Below are 18,729 nucleotides of genomic sequence, written 5' to 3' on the forward strand. Positions count from 1 at the left end.
TAAATTTAAAAAAAAAAAACTTTTACTGCAACATTTCGTGTTCAAAATGGAATAAAATTAAATGCGAGCGAGGGAGAAAAAAATACTTGATGTTCATTGCAGAAACCTTTTGACAGGACAGCTTTTCATAGTGGAATATTTCGCAAAAATAAAATATGTTCCTTCTAAGCGAAAATAACTTCACTGTCAAAGGCAGAATAAGTACTAACGTCTATCATGTATGTTTGATAAGAGAAATGCTGACTAGTCGAATACTACTTCGTAGTATCAATTTAACATCTATTAGATTAGATCTGGAGGATAACATTTTCGGAACACCGATATACTGAATATGTAGTAAGGCAATATGTTATTGCTCAGTACACGATTAATGCATCAAAATATTTATCAACTGAAGGGTTGAAAACCAGAATAAATCATCTTTTTATTAAGAAACCAAAGCATCGGAAGCTTAGTGAATACTATAATTAACTAACATTTCTCAATGTGCAAACTATCACTCACTCATTATATCTCTCTCTCTCTCTAACACACACACACACACAAAAAGAGTTTTATCTGTATATTGTAGCATGTGGGTATGCACCAGGAAGAACATAATACGTTACGACTGTGACGTACACACACACAAAATCACAATATTTTTACTTGCAGTGACTGAATATCACACTGAGTGAAGAGAACCAGGGTTGATGAAATTTATTCATCAAATCATAAATACAAAACTGTTTAAGCAGAAACACAATATATTGCTGCCATAAATATTTTCATGATTATATAATATATATATAACCATAATCACACTTGCTTCAAGATTTTGTTTTCTTACAAGACTAGCCTGACAATCTGTACAATAAAGTTCTAATTTAATTACTAACAACGCTAATACCAAGTGTGGTAACAAAAAACTGTTTCCCACAAGTTTAACATCATCTGTGGAGCTAGACATGAAAGGAGAACTAGGAATGAGAAAGGGGAGAAAAAGTACAAGTGTCTTTAGTGATTTTGCGACCTCTCACTTCAATGTTTATACAATTTATTACAAGTAGTCTTTTCTTTTGCTATGTAATTTTTTTTTTTTTTTTTTTTTTTTTAAAGATGTTAAAACCAATAAACAGCTTTTTACTGGAAATACTGTGCTTTTAATTACTTCTTGCTCTTTACACGAACAGGAAGCTCAAAGAAGGAAATTTTTTCGTTATTCACATCAAGCTAAGAAATGCTGTACATTTAGTACTATGTATTATATATGATTTGACATGTTACAATTACCGAACAGAGCTCTCTACTTATATAACTACATTACAAAAGAGAGTCTGCTTTCCTGATCGATAAGTTTCCAGTATTTTTTTCATAGAAGAAAGTAAACATTCCTCTGAAATGAAGGGATAGCCAAGCAGTAACAACTGGAATCCCATCTATGAGGAATAAATAATTTTTATTTTGCACACTTCCTAGCCTAAGTGAGTTGGCTACTACTCCATCACCCGCTGACCAACTGGACACTAAGATGGCAACAAACAAACTTTCTACTTCAGACACAGTAGTACTTTTGTATTTTTTTAAAAGTGCATTTGGATGCGGTACTTAAAATCTGCACCCCGTAAAAAGTCACCACAGAGATACCCTACATATCCTTTTTTAACTTATTTACTCCTTTTTTCCCCTAAGTGCATCCAGTACCACGAAGTAACCATACATTCCTTCCTCAAGCTTCACTGCATACTTTCACATCATTACGCTTGCTTTTAAGCTTCAAGGTCAAGCGCTATACCAATTTTGTGACCACCCTGATCAAAATTTTTTCCATCAATTAATGCTGAGAGTGTCAATACAACTCCTGCAAAAAAGATTAAAAAATAAATTATATTAACAATTTTACATGTGACAAAAACTGTAAATTATTCTTAAACATCTAGTTCTAGTTTTATAACTAAAGCAGCAGAAAATATAATAAACCCACAGTCAGTCGATGTCTGAATACTCTCAGTACTAGATGCTCTTTTAATACGTCAATAACTTTGCTAATATTGCAGCTCTATATGGTAACTATATTTACTAGTTTATACATATCTGCTTTTCGTTAAATGAGACCAAGATAATTATTTGATAGAAAATATGAAATCAATACTTAAATGTAACATTACAAGTCAACCAACATCCGCATGCACTATCAACTTCTATTCCCTCCAATGTGTATAATAAACAATGAATATACACATAAACCGCTACACGGTATTTCCACCATTTTAAAGTATGTTTTACTATGAGCAAAACAAGATATGATTCGTATTGCTCGTGTAATGGGAACAACAAACACATTCACTCCAAAATTTTATATATTCACAGCTCTAAATAATTCAGAAACCCGTAATTCAGACCCTAACAAATATTCTCTTTCTCCTGAACAGAAGTTGTCACCTAAACTACAGGACCATGATCAATATGATCAGGTTATTTGAGAGGATTTACCTTATTAGTCCCGAAATCTCTTAACAGTTAGGCATTTGAAAGTTTGCTGAATTACAATAAAATAAAAAATTACCGAATGTCATGCAAATGGACGACCAACACCATGACTAATGAAACTTATGTTCCATAGAACTTACTTTTTTATTTTCTGAGCTCATGCACTAAAAACACGCTTTATCAATTTAATCCTATTTTTAATACAATATTCGATACTACAAACATGACGATTTTCAGTAATACCTGTTAGATTGACACACTTCCCCCTCTAACCAACTCCTTAACTTCGCAGTAGTCTGCACGTACAGCATACAGGTGCTTACAAAATAACGGAAAAACTTAAAAAAAAAAAACCTGCAAATTTCTCATTAATGGCGTTGCGCCACATTTAGCTTGTAGTATAGCTTACACTAGTCGCAGAATCGAGACATGTCTCGTGAATCGTTTTAATTAGAATAGTGGACCATTCTCCACCCAATGCACTGCTCGCATGCGTGAGTATTTCTAAAACTCATCACAGCTGTTCGTTAAGGTTTCGTCGCCAAGTCATAAGCCCAAGATCAATGCATAATAATTTTCTTGAAACCACGGCTGAACAGGTCTGGATTGTCATTTTGAAAGACCGTAAGATTAATCTGTTCACCTAAAATATTCACATAATCACGGACTGTAATTAGTTCTTTGAAACTAATGCTATCAACGGATTACTATTACAGCCCAATTTTAAGGGTAGCATGTAGGCAGTCTACAGCATATGCCTTAGATAACCTAGAAACAGGAAGAGATGAACATATAGTTTCTTCCCATTATCAGCGGTTATCAGAGCGTTTCGAAATAGCAACTCGACCGCGGATGTTGACGTTATGAAGCTTTCGTGACTGTGATTATATAAACCGATCATTCCAGATGCTGTCTGTCGCATTACATCTACAGTTCTTTAGAAAAATCCTTTTTAATGTTTGGTAATCTCTTCCAGCAAGTTTGGTTTCCGTCCACTATTTCTCTTCTCTAATGATGTTTTGTCATCACTTTGGATAAACCTGCTCCAAGCATAAATACTTGCGTGCATCCACAATTTACCCTCTTTGAAAATAGAAGATATGTTGTATTTACTATCCACACTACTGCACACACCGAACCGTACTACATCGCTTCGAGTACTACTACTCACTATTACCAAACACAGCACTACGTTAACTTATTATAATATATATATATATATATATATATATATATATATATGTGTGTGTGTGTGTGTGTGTGTGTGTGTTACGTGTTGCAGTATACAGGCATTTCCATTATTTTGATAACTAAGTACATTACTGTACCTATTTATTTACTGTGGAGCCATGCGCTTAGGATTGCCATATTTAAAAAAAAAAAAAAAAATATTTTACGATTTTTAATTGGGGGGGGGGGGACGAAGATAGTAAATGTGATATTCAGAATTTACATATAACAACCACATATATAGTTTCACATACTAATGTAGAATAATTTTAATTGAAAACTTGCGCAGGATTTAGGATTGAGGATTTTTGGGCTTTCGGCATCTAAGGCCATTTAGCCCGTTACGATTGGAGGGATGACGTACCTCGGCGAGTACACAATCCGGGGAAAGGGAAGGAAGAAGGCGGCCTGGGACCTATAAGTTAGGTACCACTCCGGCATTTGCCTGGTGTAAATGAGGAAAACCCAGGGAAACCTCATTCAGGATGGCTGGCCTGAAAAAGCGTGTTACAGTTTTTCGACCGAGTGACCCCCCCGGGAATCGAACCCGGGACCGCTTGCACCGAAGGCGATAGCGTTAGCGACTACGCTACGCGGGGCCACGAAAACTGGCGCAGTTTCACTGAAAATATTTACAATACATAAAAACAAAGTATATTACAATTCCTGGTGAGAGCTCGGATTCCATGTTAAGCTACAGGTTCTCGTCTCAGCCTTGGTGCTGAAAGGGACGCTAAATTCATATCCAACCACTCAAGTAAATTACACAAAACTTTGTTGCCTTTTCATTGTATTTTTATGAAGACTTTGTATCTCCTAACAGTGCGATATTCATTTTTGTATATTCAAAAATCTTTGCCGAACACATCGAAATTCATTGGAGTTGTTCTTTTATTCAGAGTAGTTTCTGTTCCTGACGTAAGCATATCACAAGCGATCGAGACTGCGATATGGTCGAGATGGAGTTGAAGAACTACAGAGATAAGGTATTAAAACTACAATTATTCTTAAATATACGGTTGAGCAGTCGGTTAGATACGAAACGAAAACGCCACATGTTACGTTCTAGATGTTAAGCTGCATCGTTGGATTCCTTGTTAACATTCAGAGAAATCAGTTTCTCTACTTAAAAGGGTCCAAGGTTTTAATTTCTTTTATTTATGAAAAAAAAAAAAAAAAAGAAAAAAAAGGAAGAAACAGTTTTACGAAGAATATAACACGAAAATGTTAGAAATATATAAAACTTGCGGGAAAAATGTCTGGCAATCCTACATGCGCTTGTAGTTCACTTCCACAGATTTCATTGTATTAACAGTGTTGGATTACAGCGATATGGAAGAAGCATTGTTTGGACTTCAACCACTGACAAGAATCCGGATACTCTTGCCCTGGGAAGACCTGGACAACCTCTGCCAAGAGTGCCAGGGTGAACAAGGGCTTCTTGGGCTAAATACACATTCGAACTCGCTAGTATTATGAAACAATGAACACACTAGAATATTTACATCACCTCATTTAAACATACTTTACAAAACGTTGGTTAGAAACTAATAACAGAAAAGAAAGGTATGTAGTAGCAACAGTAGAATATTAGTACATCTGAACAATCTTAAATTTGAATTGTTATTTCCCAAATGGTATTTAACCGATTGTCGATACAAAGGTTGCCTTTAGCAACTGATAAGTAATACATATCCTTTAATATGTTGAGCTCCTCGTTTATTATGCCACTAATAGTATTTACAATGCTTCACAAAACCACTGAATGCTTACAAAATCTTACGAGTAGTATATATGTAAAGAGTGTGTGTGACTTAGGCAAAGATAAACAACAATGTACTAGTTAACAATGTAAATTTCTTCCAGTAAAATAACAGCTATTAATGACATGTAACAACATACATTTTTGTACCACAAAAGTTAGTTTTCCTCGATTTGCTCAAAACTCCATACGAAAATTTGCCATCAAGCACGTCATTTTGTTCAGTTCGATGAGATCTATCGACTGATGTAGGTCAAATTTAGACATTTAGTTAAACAGAAATTAAAGTGTAGGAGTTAGTAACAATTTTTGGCTTTGCCACATTTGATGATACTATATATTCTAGATCTTGCTAGAGTCAAATGAAGAATTTAGTGACTATATTTCAACATCAATTTTACCCCAATAATGGCCGTGTGCACCAACGAAGTTCAACTGCTGAACGAGGGTCATAACAAAGCTCGTCGAAGGGTCATACATGTCTGTTATACCAACAACGTAAAGGTTAAGTCTCGGTCAAATGGTGGATACACTTGGTTTCAAGCTTGAACGGCCGAATTTGAGGGTTTAAACTTTGTTGATCCAAATCAGTCTGTAGTGTTCGGAAAAATGTTTTGCTCGTGGTTTCATTATTATTTCCATCACAATTACGACCACTTAAGTTAAACTACTCACTCAATCTTAAAAGTCGAAAAGACCGGCACGCATATTTGCGGATCCCAAACGTTTCAGCTATCCTTTGAACTTATTGGCCGATATACATAGGACATCAAGAGTCTATATATATATATATATATATATATATATATATATATATATATATATATATATATAGCAGAAAGTAAACGCCAAATGTTGTTGGCCCTCGTAGCCTAGCGTGCTAGCGCAACCTACTAGTAATGAAAATAGTTTTTGGCGTGGGTTCAAACCCCGCCCAAGGAAAGATTTTTTTTTTTAATTTTCATAATTTTTTCATTAAAGTAAGATTGAAAATAATACTTCAAAAAAATGATTTACCGATTATGTTTTAAAATTTTCATAACACTTTTTTCATTAAAATAAGATTGCAGTTTTACTACACGGAGCCATAGAAAAAGTAGTAGTAGTAGTATTAATAGTAAAAGTAGTAGTAGTAGGAACGGGTTAGAAGCCCCGCAGGGGTTGATTGAGTTCTGTTCTCGACATTAAATGGGCAAATTAAAGACTTGTCGAAATTTTTCTGTACACTTTACATGATAAAACAGCTCGCTAGGGTAGCGCGCGAATACTGAAACGTTTGGAATCGTCAAAAATTTGACAGGCACGCTGTATGCTTTCTTCATTTGTTACTTTGTTAAACGAAGATTAGACAAAAGAGGACAACCAATCAGAGTCGATTTTACAAATTGACCGAAGTTTACTTAAACGAGATGTACTGAACTTCGACTTTCAATGGTGCAACAAAAGTCCTGGAACTGCATTTAAACTTCATTGGTGCACACGACTGTAAGTAGCATAGCTCTCGTGCAGCAGATTTTAGGTTTACAAATTAATCGGTTTTTCTGCATTTTCTCGAAAACAACGCATCGTGAGCTTCTACACTTACGCTTATCATTTTGTTTATTCATTAACATAACTCTTGGTATATCCACAGTTCCCACTTCTTTGGCGAGCATAAATTCCCTGACTTTTCCAGGTTATGATTTACGAGTTACCAGTCTATACGAGGTGTGTTAGAAAAGTAATTAGACAACGATGAATTTTATTCTTGTTACATATCAACATTATTTCCTTTAAAGTAGTCACTTTAGGCAGCTACAAAGAGATAGAGACGTTGTTTCCATTCTTCGTAACAGTGCTGGAATTCTGGTGGAATACCTTCCAGCTCGTCGCTTACGTTCTGGATATTATACCAAGTACCAAAATAGCACCCTCTTACTTGGTTTTTCAGCAATAATAATAATAACAGGGACTGAGAACCAGAGAATAAGGAGGTTAAGGAACCACACGAAATGCTTTTTTTTTCTGCCAAAAATCCATTTCTGGTCACTGCCGTATGAATGGTTCTTCGAAATCATCTTGATGCACATATTTTTCATGTTCAAATCCTGTGTTAAAATTTGGTGTATGGTAAACACGTTCAAGTGTAACTCTCTACTGATTATTTTCGCTGTCATTTTACGATCTGGTCTTACAAGACACTACTCTTTCCACATTGTCATCCGGTTTTGAAGGTCTTCCCGCACGGAGTTCGTTTTCCACTTATTCTCGGCCTTCTAATGAGGATTTGTGCCATATAAATACTTATGGATAGTGAACATTCCGGATGGGGAATGCTCTCCATAAGCCGTTTGTAACTTTTCGTAGCTCACGGTAGTGTACTTGGAAGCTTTATACAAAATTTGTTGGCTGAAGTTGCTCAAACTCCATTGTCGGTCCACTTTCGTAATCTATCTCAACAAACACCACTTCAGGCGCTCTCAACACTCATGTTGCAACTGGCAACATGTACTGAGTCAACAGTACGGATTGCCTTAATTGCAGTGTCAACGTTGATGCAGCAGCGTTGTTAGTTTGTGCAGTGTTGTCAGTTTCATTATTTTTCTAATGCACTTCGTATATAATGCAAAAAGCTACTATATTTTTCCCGACCAGAGGGTTCCTCATCTACTATGCATTTACATGTATACAGTATGTATGTAGGTATAGAAGTTTTACAAAAGTAATTTATTTTATAAAATATCCTCCACCAAATAGCTGCGTAAGGCACAAAAACCTCGAAAAAGTAAATATCCGCACTTCGAATTCTCCGACTTCAACAGGTTACTTCCAGCTTTTCACAATTCCCTGACTGTTCCACGACTTACTACAAGTAAGTTGAATTCCCCGATTTTTCCAGATTTTCGAGAACGGTGAGAACTCCGTATGTGTGCCACCTTTTGACAATTCTTTTTTCGTTAGATGTTAATAATGTTGTAGCATTAAATGAACTAATTACGGCTTTGCAACCATTTCATATGGTGCAAAAAATTGAGTAAGTCATAAAGTGCACCCTAAACTTTCTGACCTATAAAAAATATCTGAACACATTTAACGGCATTTTATATATCTGAACACATTGAACGGCATTTTGCAGATTCCATCTCGCTTACTTACAAGTTAATTTACGTTATTTATTGCCTTCAGTTATTAAAATTCAAAAAAGTGATGAGGATCATGTGAATACTCTTCAGGATTCACATTTATTACCTTATAAATAAAAACGTTCACATATTTAGAACAACTCTCTGCCAGTAGAAGAAACCAATAATGAGAGCCTATAAGATGCTTGTGTTTTTCAGTTATAGTGTGCTAGTATACATAGAGTTATCTGCCTATATGATGATTCACACGCTAGTTTCTGGGATTCCCAGGTACAGATATTGTCCAATTATGTTCCGAAAAGTCATAAATTACAGGCGAGTATTTTCGAAGACTTTTGAGTACAGAATTTTTCTCAAAATTGAATAAGAAACGGCCAGAAATGGCAAATGGAAATTTCATCCTCTACATCCTTTCACCGCCACGCCGTCCTAATGTTGTAACCTCATTTTTGGCTGACCAAGGTATTGAACTTCTGCTACATCCATCCTACTCACCAGAATTAGCCTCGAGTGACTTCTGGTTGTTCCCAAGCCTCAAGGATTCTCTTCGCGGACGTCATTTTCCCATTAGATGCTCTCTAGGAAGTACTATTTTCTAGTATCTGAAACATATTCCCGAAGATGACAATGCCACATCCTACACAAAACAGACGAAGCGATGACAACCGTGTATTAATAAAGAGAGGGAGTTTACTGAGAAACAGACAAGGGTTAGTTCCTTGTATTTCCTTGTTCTTGGAAATTAGAACGAAACAGCACGTACTTTTAGTGTATATTCGTACAACTTTAAAAAATGGAAAAACAAAAGATCAGGACATCAATTGCCTACAATACGATTTAGGAAATTAACACTTGTGTGAAATTAAGTTACTGTTTTGTTTTCCTCACAAAAATATAGGTTCACTTCATGGGCTACCTCATACTAGTTGCCGTTTCATGACCGCACTCAGTACTTAATGAAAGCTTCAAGTGAACACACTGAAAACTACACACTATCTTAGGCAATCTGCAGAACCACAACGTTAGCACTTTACTAACATGTCATTGCTTACGGCCCGAGCCTCAGTAACGTAAAAGATGTATATGTCAAACTTCAAGAAGATAATATTTAGGAGTTGCACACACTGATCACTTATCTCAAAACTAGTGAAATTTCTAATGCTGACCTGCTTTGTACTAATGGGCTTCTCATGTATGTTTTCATCTTAGGCAAGTAATTGAACTTTAAAATGGGAACCAAAAGAGGTATTTAGCTGCAACAAAAGGTGCCTAGTGGTGAGCTTTTAGATGCTCGGCTCACTTCAAAGGAACAAGTACTGTAGTTTTTATTTACCATCACAAGGAAATAAATAATACAAAATTTTGTAGACATCAGGTGAGAAACTTCCAAAACTTGTAGAACAAAGAATTGCGATTTTTGATAGCTAAAATTAAGGAACTTGAAGATAATAGCAAAAATAAAAACATTCGGGACACGTTTAAGGGGATCAACGAATTTAAGAAAGGTTATCAACCTCGTGCCTATATATTAAAGAAAGCTGACGGAACAGTTCTCACTGACGCACATAGCATCTTAAATAGATGAAGATTTCATTGACGAATTGCTTAACACACATCCAAAAACTAATGTGCGTTGAGAAAGGAAAATACACACCGCAGAACCGTATATCCCAGAACCTAACCGAATAAAGTAGAAATCGCATTAAAGAAACTAAAGAAACAAATCTCCGGGTGTAGACGAAATTCCGACTGAGTTAATTTTAGCTGGAGGCGAAAAATTGTGGATCAAGATACACAAACTCATTCTCCTTATCTGGAACAGGGGAAAATTGCCACAAGAGTGGAAAGAATCAATCATTGTTCAAATTCACAAGGAAGGCGACAAAACTGACTGTAATAATTATCGAGGCATTTCTCTTCTGTCAAAGTCCTATAAAAGCCTCTCAAACATTCTATTAGCAAGATTGGCCCCATACGCAGATGAAATTATGGGAGATTATCATTGCGGATTTAGACGAAATCGATCAACTATCGACCAAATATTTACCATTCAACAAATACTCGAAAAGAAGTGGGAATACAATACCCCGGCATATCAACTATTTATTGATTTTAGAAAGGCTTACGACTTGGTTAGGAGAGAAGCACTGTACAACATTGTTACAGAATTTGGAATACCGCAAAAGCTAATTAGATTAATTAAGATATGTTTAAATGCATCCCAAAGTAAAGTCAGGGTAGGAAAATTTTTGTGCACCAGTTTTCACGTCGAGAAGGGCCTGATACAAGAAGATGCGTTGTCGCCATTATTACTCAACTTTGTTCTGGAATATGCTATAAGGAAAATCAAAGATAGCAACCAGGGTCTACAGTTGAATGAGGATATGGCATATGCTAATGTAAATTTAATAGGGGATGATAGAACAACAGAAAGAAATGCAGAGGTTTTATTGAACGCTTGCAGGGACATAGGTTTAGAAATAAATGCAGAGAAAACTAAATACACGGAAGTTCGCCGGGATCGTAATACGGCAAATTATGGATGCGTTAAAATATCGAACAATACTTTTGATAAAATGGATACTTTCAAATATCTAGGATCAATATTAACAGACGACATTAACAGGAGAATATTAACAGACGAAAACCATATTTACGACAAAATTAAATGTCGACTAAAGCAGGGAATTCGTGTTATTTTTCAGTTGAAAATCTCTTATTGTCGCTAATTCTGTCGAGGAATTTGAAGTTTAAAATATATAAAACGATAATCATGCCTGCTGTTTTCTATGGTTGCGAAACATGGTCGCTTACTCGGAAAGAAGAACATAGATGGAAAGTATTTGAGAACAAGATCCTGAGACGAATATTCGGACCCAAGAGGAACGAGAATGAGGAGTGGTGGAAACTTCACAACGAGGAACTACATAATATATACGGTTTACCAAGCATTGTTAGGGTAATCAAGTCTAGGAGGCTCAGGTAGGCAAGTCATGTAGCCAGGATGGAAGAAAATAGGAACGCTTTCAAAATCTTAACTGAAAGACCACCGGAAAACGACTATTAGGAAGACCTAGGCGCAGATGGGAGGACAATATTAAGATGGATCTCGCATAAATAGAAATACAAAGTAGAAACTGGATCTAGTTGGCTAAGGATAGGAGTCAGTGGAAAGCTTTTGTGATCGCGACATTGAACCTTCGGGTTCTATAGGCCAGAGTGACTGAGTGAGTTACTGTAGATACACGTTTTATATAACCTCAGCGTTGAAAAGAAACTAATTCGGACTCAGACTTCCTGTTTGTATGAGAACAGCTTTACCAATCGAGCTACTACACTATATTTTCCTGTGTTTTGGCGCTATACTCCCCAAATTCACACTGACTAACAACCTGCTAATTTCACTACTGAAATGTCTGACAGTTCTAATCTTTCCAAATGAAATGAAATCTGTTTCACGTTCCATGGTTATGACGAGAAGGCTGAAAGGAGACATAATGAGAATAAATTAAATTAGGGAAGTCGGAAAAACACAGAATCCACGCACACGGAGTTTGTTCACCAAAAATCCACTTCGTGCTTGGATCGAACAAGAGACCCCAGACACTAGAGATGAACGCCCTACCACTGAGTCACCGCAACCCCAAATCTTTGTACATGCGTGAATGACTTTAGAAATCACTTACCATCACGCAACTTCTGTTCATATCCAAGTCCAACCTGACTTGAGTTATTAACTTTGGCCCGAACAGTAGCAGAATCATCTAAGGTATATTTGCAGCCAATACCAAACCGTGTAGCACCAGGACCAGCACTCCATGCCAATTGAATGCTTGTCTCTAACTGTGGGCTAACTTTCTGAAAGATTGAACCTCCGAACTCCTGTCCATCATTCCTAAAAAAAAGAAAACACATGTCTATTTTTGGACGAACACCCACAAACAAAACAAAACAAATTTATTCTAATATAAGCGAAGAACTTCAACAGCCTCCTTAAACTGATAAACTGTTTGCATGTACCATCTTAATTGTATTCTTTTTATGAGAAGAAAACTACAAGACAATTTTCATCTTGTTTAAGTTCTAACTACATTACCTTCCAATGTATAAGTTAAGTTTATGAAGAAAAGAAAAAAAAAAAAAACCTACGGCGCCTTATTGCCTATTTTTTGGGTATTTATCGTACCATTACTCCGGATTTTAGTCTTGCACTGGAGTTTGCATTATAGCCTTCCTCTAGGAAACGAAAATGCAAACTTGATGCGACAGGGAGAATACATTGTAAGTTGCAAACCACAGAAATAAATGGGGTAACTTGACTAAAAGGTCTTGAGTTTGAAGAGTTGGATTTCAACGATACTTGCCGCTTACTGGGTTCAGTGAACTGTGTATTTTGATGTTAACGACGATGCTTTGATTCCAAAGGTTTTCAGTGTAGACAAGCAGTGACCAAGCACTTCATGAAAACTTCCGATAAACTTTGTACTGGTGCCCAAACTCATTAGGGATCTCCAATCTGTTGTTAATATGTTTACGACTGCGCGACTTTTACCTTTTGCAGTGATTGATAATTATCTCTATCGGGGTCAGATTGATGACACGTCCACTGCTTTTGCGTAATTTCTGAGTCTGGAAGACTGCAAAATTTGGCGGCAAAAAGCACATGGATGTAACCCTACTGACTTTGGTTCAATTTGTAACTCTTTCTGATACAACGGTACTAGCTGATTAACGGACTATTATTAGCACACTTTGCAGTTGACGGTGGTTACTTATAACTTGGTCACATGCAACTCAATTTTTGCCTATCGTATTAAGTATTCGCTTTATATTTCAAAAAAGAAAGAACACTCAATTTTGTCCATCTTTCGTTTCAATAGATCAACCACTGTACGTTCTTCTCGTATTTTAGGAATTTTTCCACCGCAGTAAAATCACAAAATCAATCTTGTCTATGCCTAAATGAATGATTAGTAAGTATTCTGCCTTTTGGCAGCCCTCCAAGTTTTTCGATTTTCAGCTTCCATGATCTACTATACTACTGTTGTCACGTACTGTGAATACATACAGCCATCGGTAGCACGTAAGTTACTCATAGACATAGTAAGTTAAACACCCTTTGAACATATTAAATGACGAACTCAAACTAAATATTTTTTGCTTCTCATGAATCATGGCTTCGCACAAAGGCAAATTAAAAATAATTCACGTATTCAAAAACAAAAATACTTAGCACAGCATCCGAATGTCAATTCATGCACATAAATGTTTCCACAAGTCACTGCAATCTTTCGTGAGTCCCTTTAAAAATCCACGTAACTTGTAGAACCACACATTCAGATAAGTTTCCTCTATTGTAGAAATAACTTGCATGGCTCTTGAATTATCGCTATTAAATTTTCTTATAGATAATTTATGTTATCTTCTCATTATCTTTATATTCAGAACCTAAGCAAAATAAATATTAGAACAGTAACATATTAAATGCGAAATTGCTTCTGTAGTTCTCTGGATTTTTAACCAGCTGTTTTCACACTGTGATATTAACCGCTTGGAAGAGATTTCTCTCTCTTTCTCGGTACTCAAATTTGAATACTGCGCTGAACGGATATTCGAGCTCTTTAATGAGTATTTTTGTTTTTGATTATTTGATATCCATTCTACTAGGTTAAAAAGTAATGTTTCACATATCTTTGGACTAAGCTTCCATTTTATAAATGACAAATATTTCATTACAATTTCTAGTTAAATTACTTGCTCATTTTAATCTTTTTAACGTACTTATACCGAAAATACTCCGATGAAGGAATTTTGGTACAAAATACCATTACAAGATTCAGAGGTCAAGACTATAAGCATTCTTGTTCTGTGCGTTCACAGCAATAAAAAACCATTACACACAAAGTACCATAAAATTAATCTTCACTCTTGTATTACACATTCGAGTACTTTTTTTTTTTTTTCATTCATCTTCAATGCAAAGAACTAAGACGCAAACTTACACATTTGTATGAATTACGAAGTCATCTGTACAATAACCAACAGCAAAGTTATTCTTCGTAATCTTCGAGCTGGAACTGTCAAACGACATTTGATAACCTGCCAACCAGCCTGCAGAAGATAAAAAAAGAATATTAATTATATATGCAAAACGGTGCACATACATATATACGACACGAGCTGCATGTATAATAATATTTTGTTCGTTCAATAATGATTGGCACTTTCCCCTATAACTGGTGCCACGTAGTAGTTTGAAATGTTTTTTGATGTATGCATTAAGATAGACTATAGTACTATCAAACCCCACTAAATGGTTTTGTTTCTTTCCGTAGGTAGCACATTGTAGCAGCAGTTGTTCCAATTTTCCAGGACACTGGTGGACAGCGAAAAGACAACATGGAAGCAGACACACATGGGCAACGATGGACAGTGTGGTTTGTTTGGAAGGAAGGAGTGAATACTTCAGACATCCACAACAGATTATTAGCCGTATGTGGGAACACAGCAGCAAGTCGCAGATCAGTGTTTCGTTGGGTATCTGAATTTAAAGAAGGCAAAGACAGTGCTGCAAAAAACAAAAGCACTGGACGTCTTGCAACTGCACGCAGACCAAGCAATGCCGCGCGAGTGAATGATTTGATAATGGAGCACAGGAGAATCACGTTTGATGAACTACAAAAAGAAACAGATCTATCACGGAGTTCCCTTTACACTATCATTCATGAGGATTTGAAGCTGCACAAGGTGTGTGCACAATGGGTGCCTAATGACCTCACCGTTGCACAGAAACAAAAGCGTGTGGAGATTCGCCAGCAGTTGATGCAACAGTACAGTGAAAATCCGACCGAGTTCTTTGAGCGTCTGGTCACCGTCTACGAAACTTGGTTCCTCTACGAGACTCCAGAAAAGAAACTCCAGTCCATGGAATGGAGGCATACTGGAAGCCCTCGTCTCAAGAAGGGACGGATGGGACTATTCATGCGGAAACAAATGGCGACCGTTTTCTGGTATCAGGAAGGGATACTGCTGGTGGAATGACTCCCTCCCAATACGTCCATCGACAGTGAGAGCTACTGCAATTAACTGCATAGACTGCCGAAGCATCCAACAACGCTGACAGGAAATGGGGTTGTGGCGTTCTTCTCCAACACGACAATGCACGGCCACATGTCAGTCGCCAGACAATTGCCACAGTGCATGAACTAGGGTTTAGTGTATTGTCGCATCCTCCATATTCGCCGGATCTGGCTCCTAGCGACTATGCTTTATTCCACACAATGAAATAGAGCATGAGAGGTAAGAAGTTCAACACAAATGATGAACTCCAGGCATTGTGTCCGGTGGCAGGGAGATACCCCCAAAGAATGGTTTGCTACACAAATAAGGAAGCTTCCAGAACGGCGGCAAAGGTGAATAGACATTGCCGGGGAATACCTCTAAAATAAACAGTAATCGTTTGTTCAGTAAATGGTTCCTGTGAAAACAAATTAATTGTAGTGCCAATCATTTCTGAACGCCCCAAATAATAATAACAATAATAAACGCCGCTAATTTTTTTTACATGGGACTGGCAACATTGATGAAGTTGAGAAGTCACAGGAGCATGCACTAGTATTCCGTAGCTGCAACAGAGAGAGAATCGTTCGAGTGGAAATGCGTATATGCGAGTAGCAGTAAGGTGTAAGTGCCGAAATACAAAATCCCGCCACATGTGAAGTGAGATTGTCATGCCAAAGGACAGAATGTAGTTGAAATCCAACGAAAATTATGTAATTTACGGACCGATAGTAATGAGTGAAGGAAGGTCAGTCAATTATGCAGAGTTCCGAGAAGGGCGTTCAAATATGCCGATGAGCGAAGCGGATGACAGTGTTCAAACGGACGATCTGGTGGAGCGTGTTAATAAGAACATGCGATCCAATCGCTGGTTCACAATAACTGAACTTGCCAAAGAGTTTCCAGAAGTGTCTGAAAAAAAAGTACATCAAATAGTGACTGACATACACAAGTGCAAGTGACAGCTGCACGTGATTGTTTGGAACGCTAGGGAGAAGATGGGAATGATTTCTTTTCGCACAGAGTAACGGGGCTTGAAACCTGGATATCGGAAGCCACTGGGAAGTCGAAGCAGCAGTCAATGAGATGGTGACACTCCGGTACTCCTAAAACAAAGAAATTCAAACAAACACCATCATGGCAACTGTGTTTTGAGACCAAACGCGTATGATTCTCGTGGAATTCTTGGAACAGTGACGAACAATTACAATAGATGTTATTGAGAAATATTGAATAAACTGCAACGTGCAATCCAAAATCGGCAAGAGGAATGCTACGTTCTGAATTCTTCTGATCCATGACAATGCCCGCCCACACACAACTACTCGTACTGTTAAGACAATTAAAATATTTCGATGAGAATTATTCAATTATCTCCCTTACAGCTCAGACACTGGCCCCAAAGATTTCTTCCTTGTTCTCCACCTGAAAAAGTAGCTTGCATCGAAGGAGTTTCAACGACAGTGAAGTGCTCAAGACCTAGTTCTGGACTGGCTGCATTCTCAGGCGACAGATTTTTCCACAGAGGGGATATAGAAGCTTGGGTCACGCTACCAGAAATGTCTGGAGGAGGTTCACGGTGACAACGTCGAAAAATAAAGAAATGTACTTGAATATCAATTACAAAATACATTTTATCATTGTCTTTTTTTTTTTTTTTTTTTTTTTTTAAATATCGGCTCTTTCTTGACATGCGCCTCGTATGTATATTGTTTAGTTTATATATATATATATAATGCTCTAAGTGTCTAAAGGTACAACACAACAATATATTTACAACATATTTCTTTTCAGTAATATGAATATTGCTGTCTAACTTTTATACACAAGCATACGTACATTCTGTTTACCTACTTACAGAAGAACATATATGTTAATGCTCCCCACTAATACAGGCAGTTAAAACACACTTCAAAGGAACTTCCACACTTTACATTTACAGTACCTTTGTTTTAAAAACTATCACATAATGTTAGGCTGGACAGCCACAAATTAACGACGGAAATGTTACATTTTCTCCATGTGGAAAGCGTCAGCAAAGGAAAATTAGGAAAATAAAATATTTCAGTTTAGCGTCCCATGATTATGCCCTTTAGGTTAAGGGAGACGATGATTAAAGCAAGCGAATGATGGAATGAATAACTGGAACGAAACAGGAGTACCCCCGAAGAAACATACGGACACGATTTTGTCTACCACAACTTATTTGGGCGGGGATCGAATCTGGAACCGCATGAAGCAGAGATAAGCACTTTACTACTGAGCCATCGTGCTCTCCAAAAAAAGAAAATTAGGGACAAGAAAGTTGTGGCCAGTAATGAGCAAGTCGTAACGTAAGTCAAGCATTTTTTTTTTTTTCTGGCGACAACTTTTGATAATAAAGAAAGAAGAACAGCAATGGTACCTACAACTGTAACTAAGCAAACTATGAGTGTAGATAAAAATGTGGGATCAGAAAAACACCACTAAGAACAACGGAAGTTTACAGGAAAGCAATTATACTTATTAAAGATAAGAGAGAATGCAGGAATTGAAGTTGAAAGAAAACAAGAGTAGGTCTAGATAACCGACGCTGACTTACTGAAACTTTTAAAACTAGCATCTCTAAAGCACTAACGTTATTATCGCAATTTCCACTAAAATACAGGGTACTACACTTACCATTATAACCAAATACTGTAGAGCCGTGAACGACTGGACCACCTGATTCCAAGTCAACGTTAACATTTACGGCTAAAGAATCATGTTTGAATGCAGTCTTTATGCAACCAGACTTCTTCCTATAAAAATAAAATATGTCATTGTTTAAAAGTAATGTTGCTAGTAAAAATTACTATGTAAAGTACCTGCGATTACTGTCAACACACAAATGCATAATTGTACGAACATTTCTTTCATTTCTTTGCATACGCAATTTTTATTACGCTACATTATTTAGTATAATACAATACAATATTATATATATATATATATATATATATATATATATATATATATATATATATATATATATATATATATATATATATATATATATGCTTCTATCACAAGGCTATTTGCTAAACACTCAACATATTTTTCCAGTTT

General features: G+C 36.6%; 1 protein-coding gene across 2 annotated transcripts in view; it reads right to left on the bottom strand.

Annotated features, from left to right (window-relative positions):
* Nucleotides 1–684: 684 nt before the first annotated feature.
* Nucleotides 685–18,729, bottom strand: part of LOC145686435 (non-selective voltage-gated ion channel VDAC2-like) — a 41,861-nt gene continuing 23,816 nt past the window's right edge. For both annotated transcript variants that reach the window (XM_081759733.1, XM_081759734.1), the window contains exons 4-7: nt 18,304–18,422; nt 14,586–14,694; nt 12,270–12,478; nt 685–1,840 (exon numbers count right to left, since the gene is read on the bottom strand). In XM_081759733.1, coding sequence (XP_081615859.1) covers nt 1,749–1,840; nt 12,270–12,478; nt 14,586–14,694; nt 18,304–18,422 — 529 coding nt within the window. In that variant the 3' untranslated portion in view covers nt 685–1,748. The remainder of the gene's footprint in view (nt 1,841–12,269; nt 12,479–14,585; nt 14,695–18,303; nt 18,423–18,729) is intronic.

The sequence above is a fragment of the Thermobia domestica genome, chromosome 5 (assembly GCF_964235325.1).
Source record: "Thermobia domestica chromosome 5, izTheDome1.hap1.1, whole genome shotgun sequence".
Classification (NCBI taxonomy): Eukaryota; Metazoa; Arthropoda; class Insecta; order Zygentoma; family Lepismatidae; genus Thermobia; species Thermobia domestica.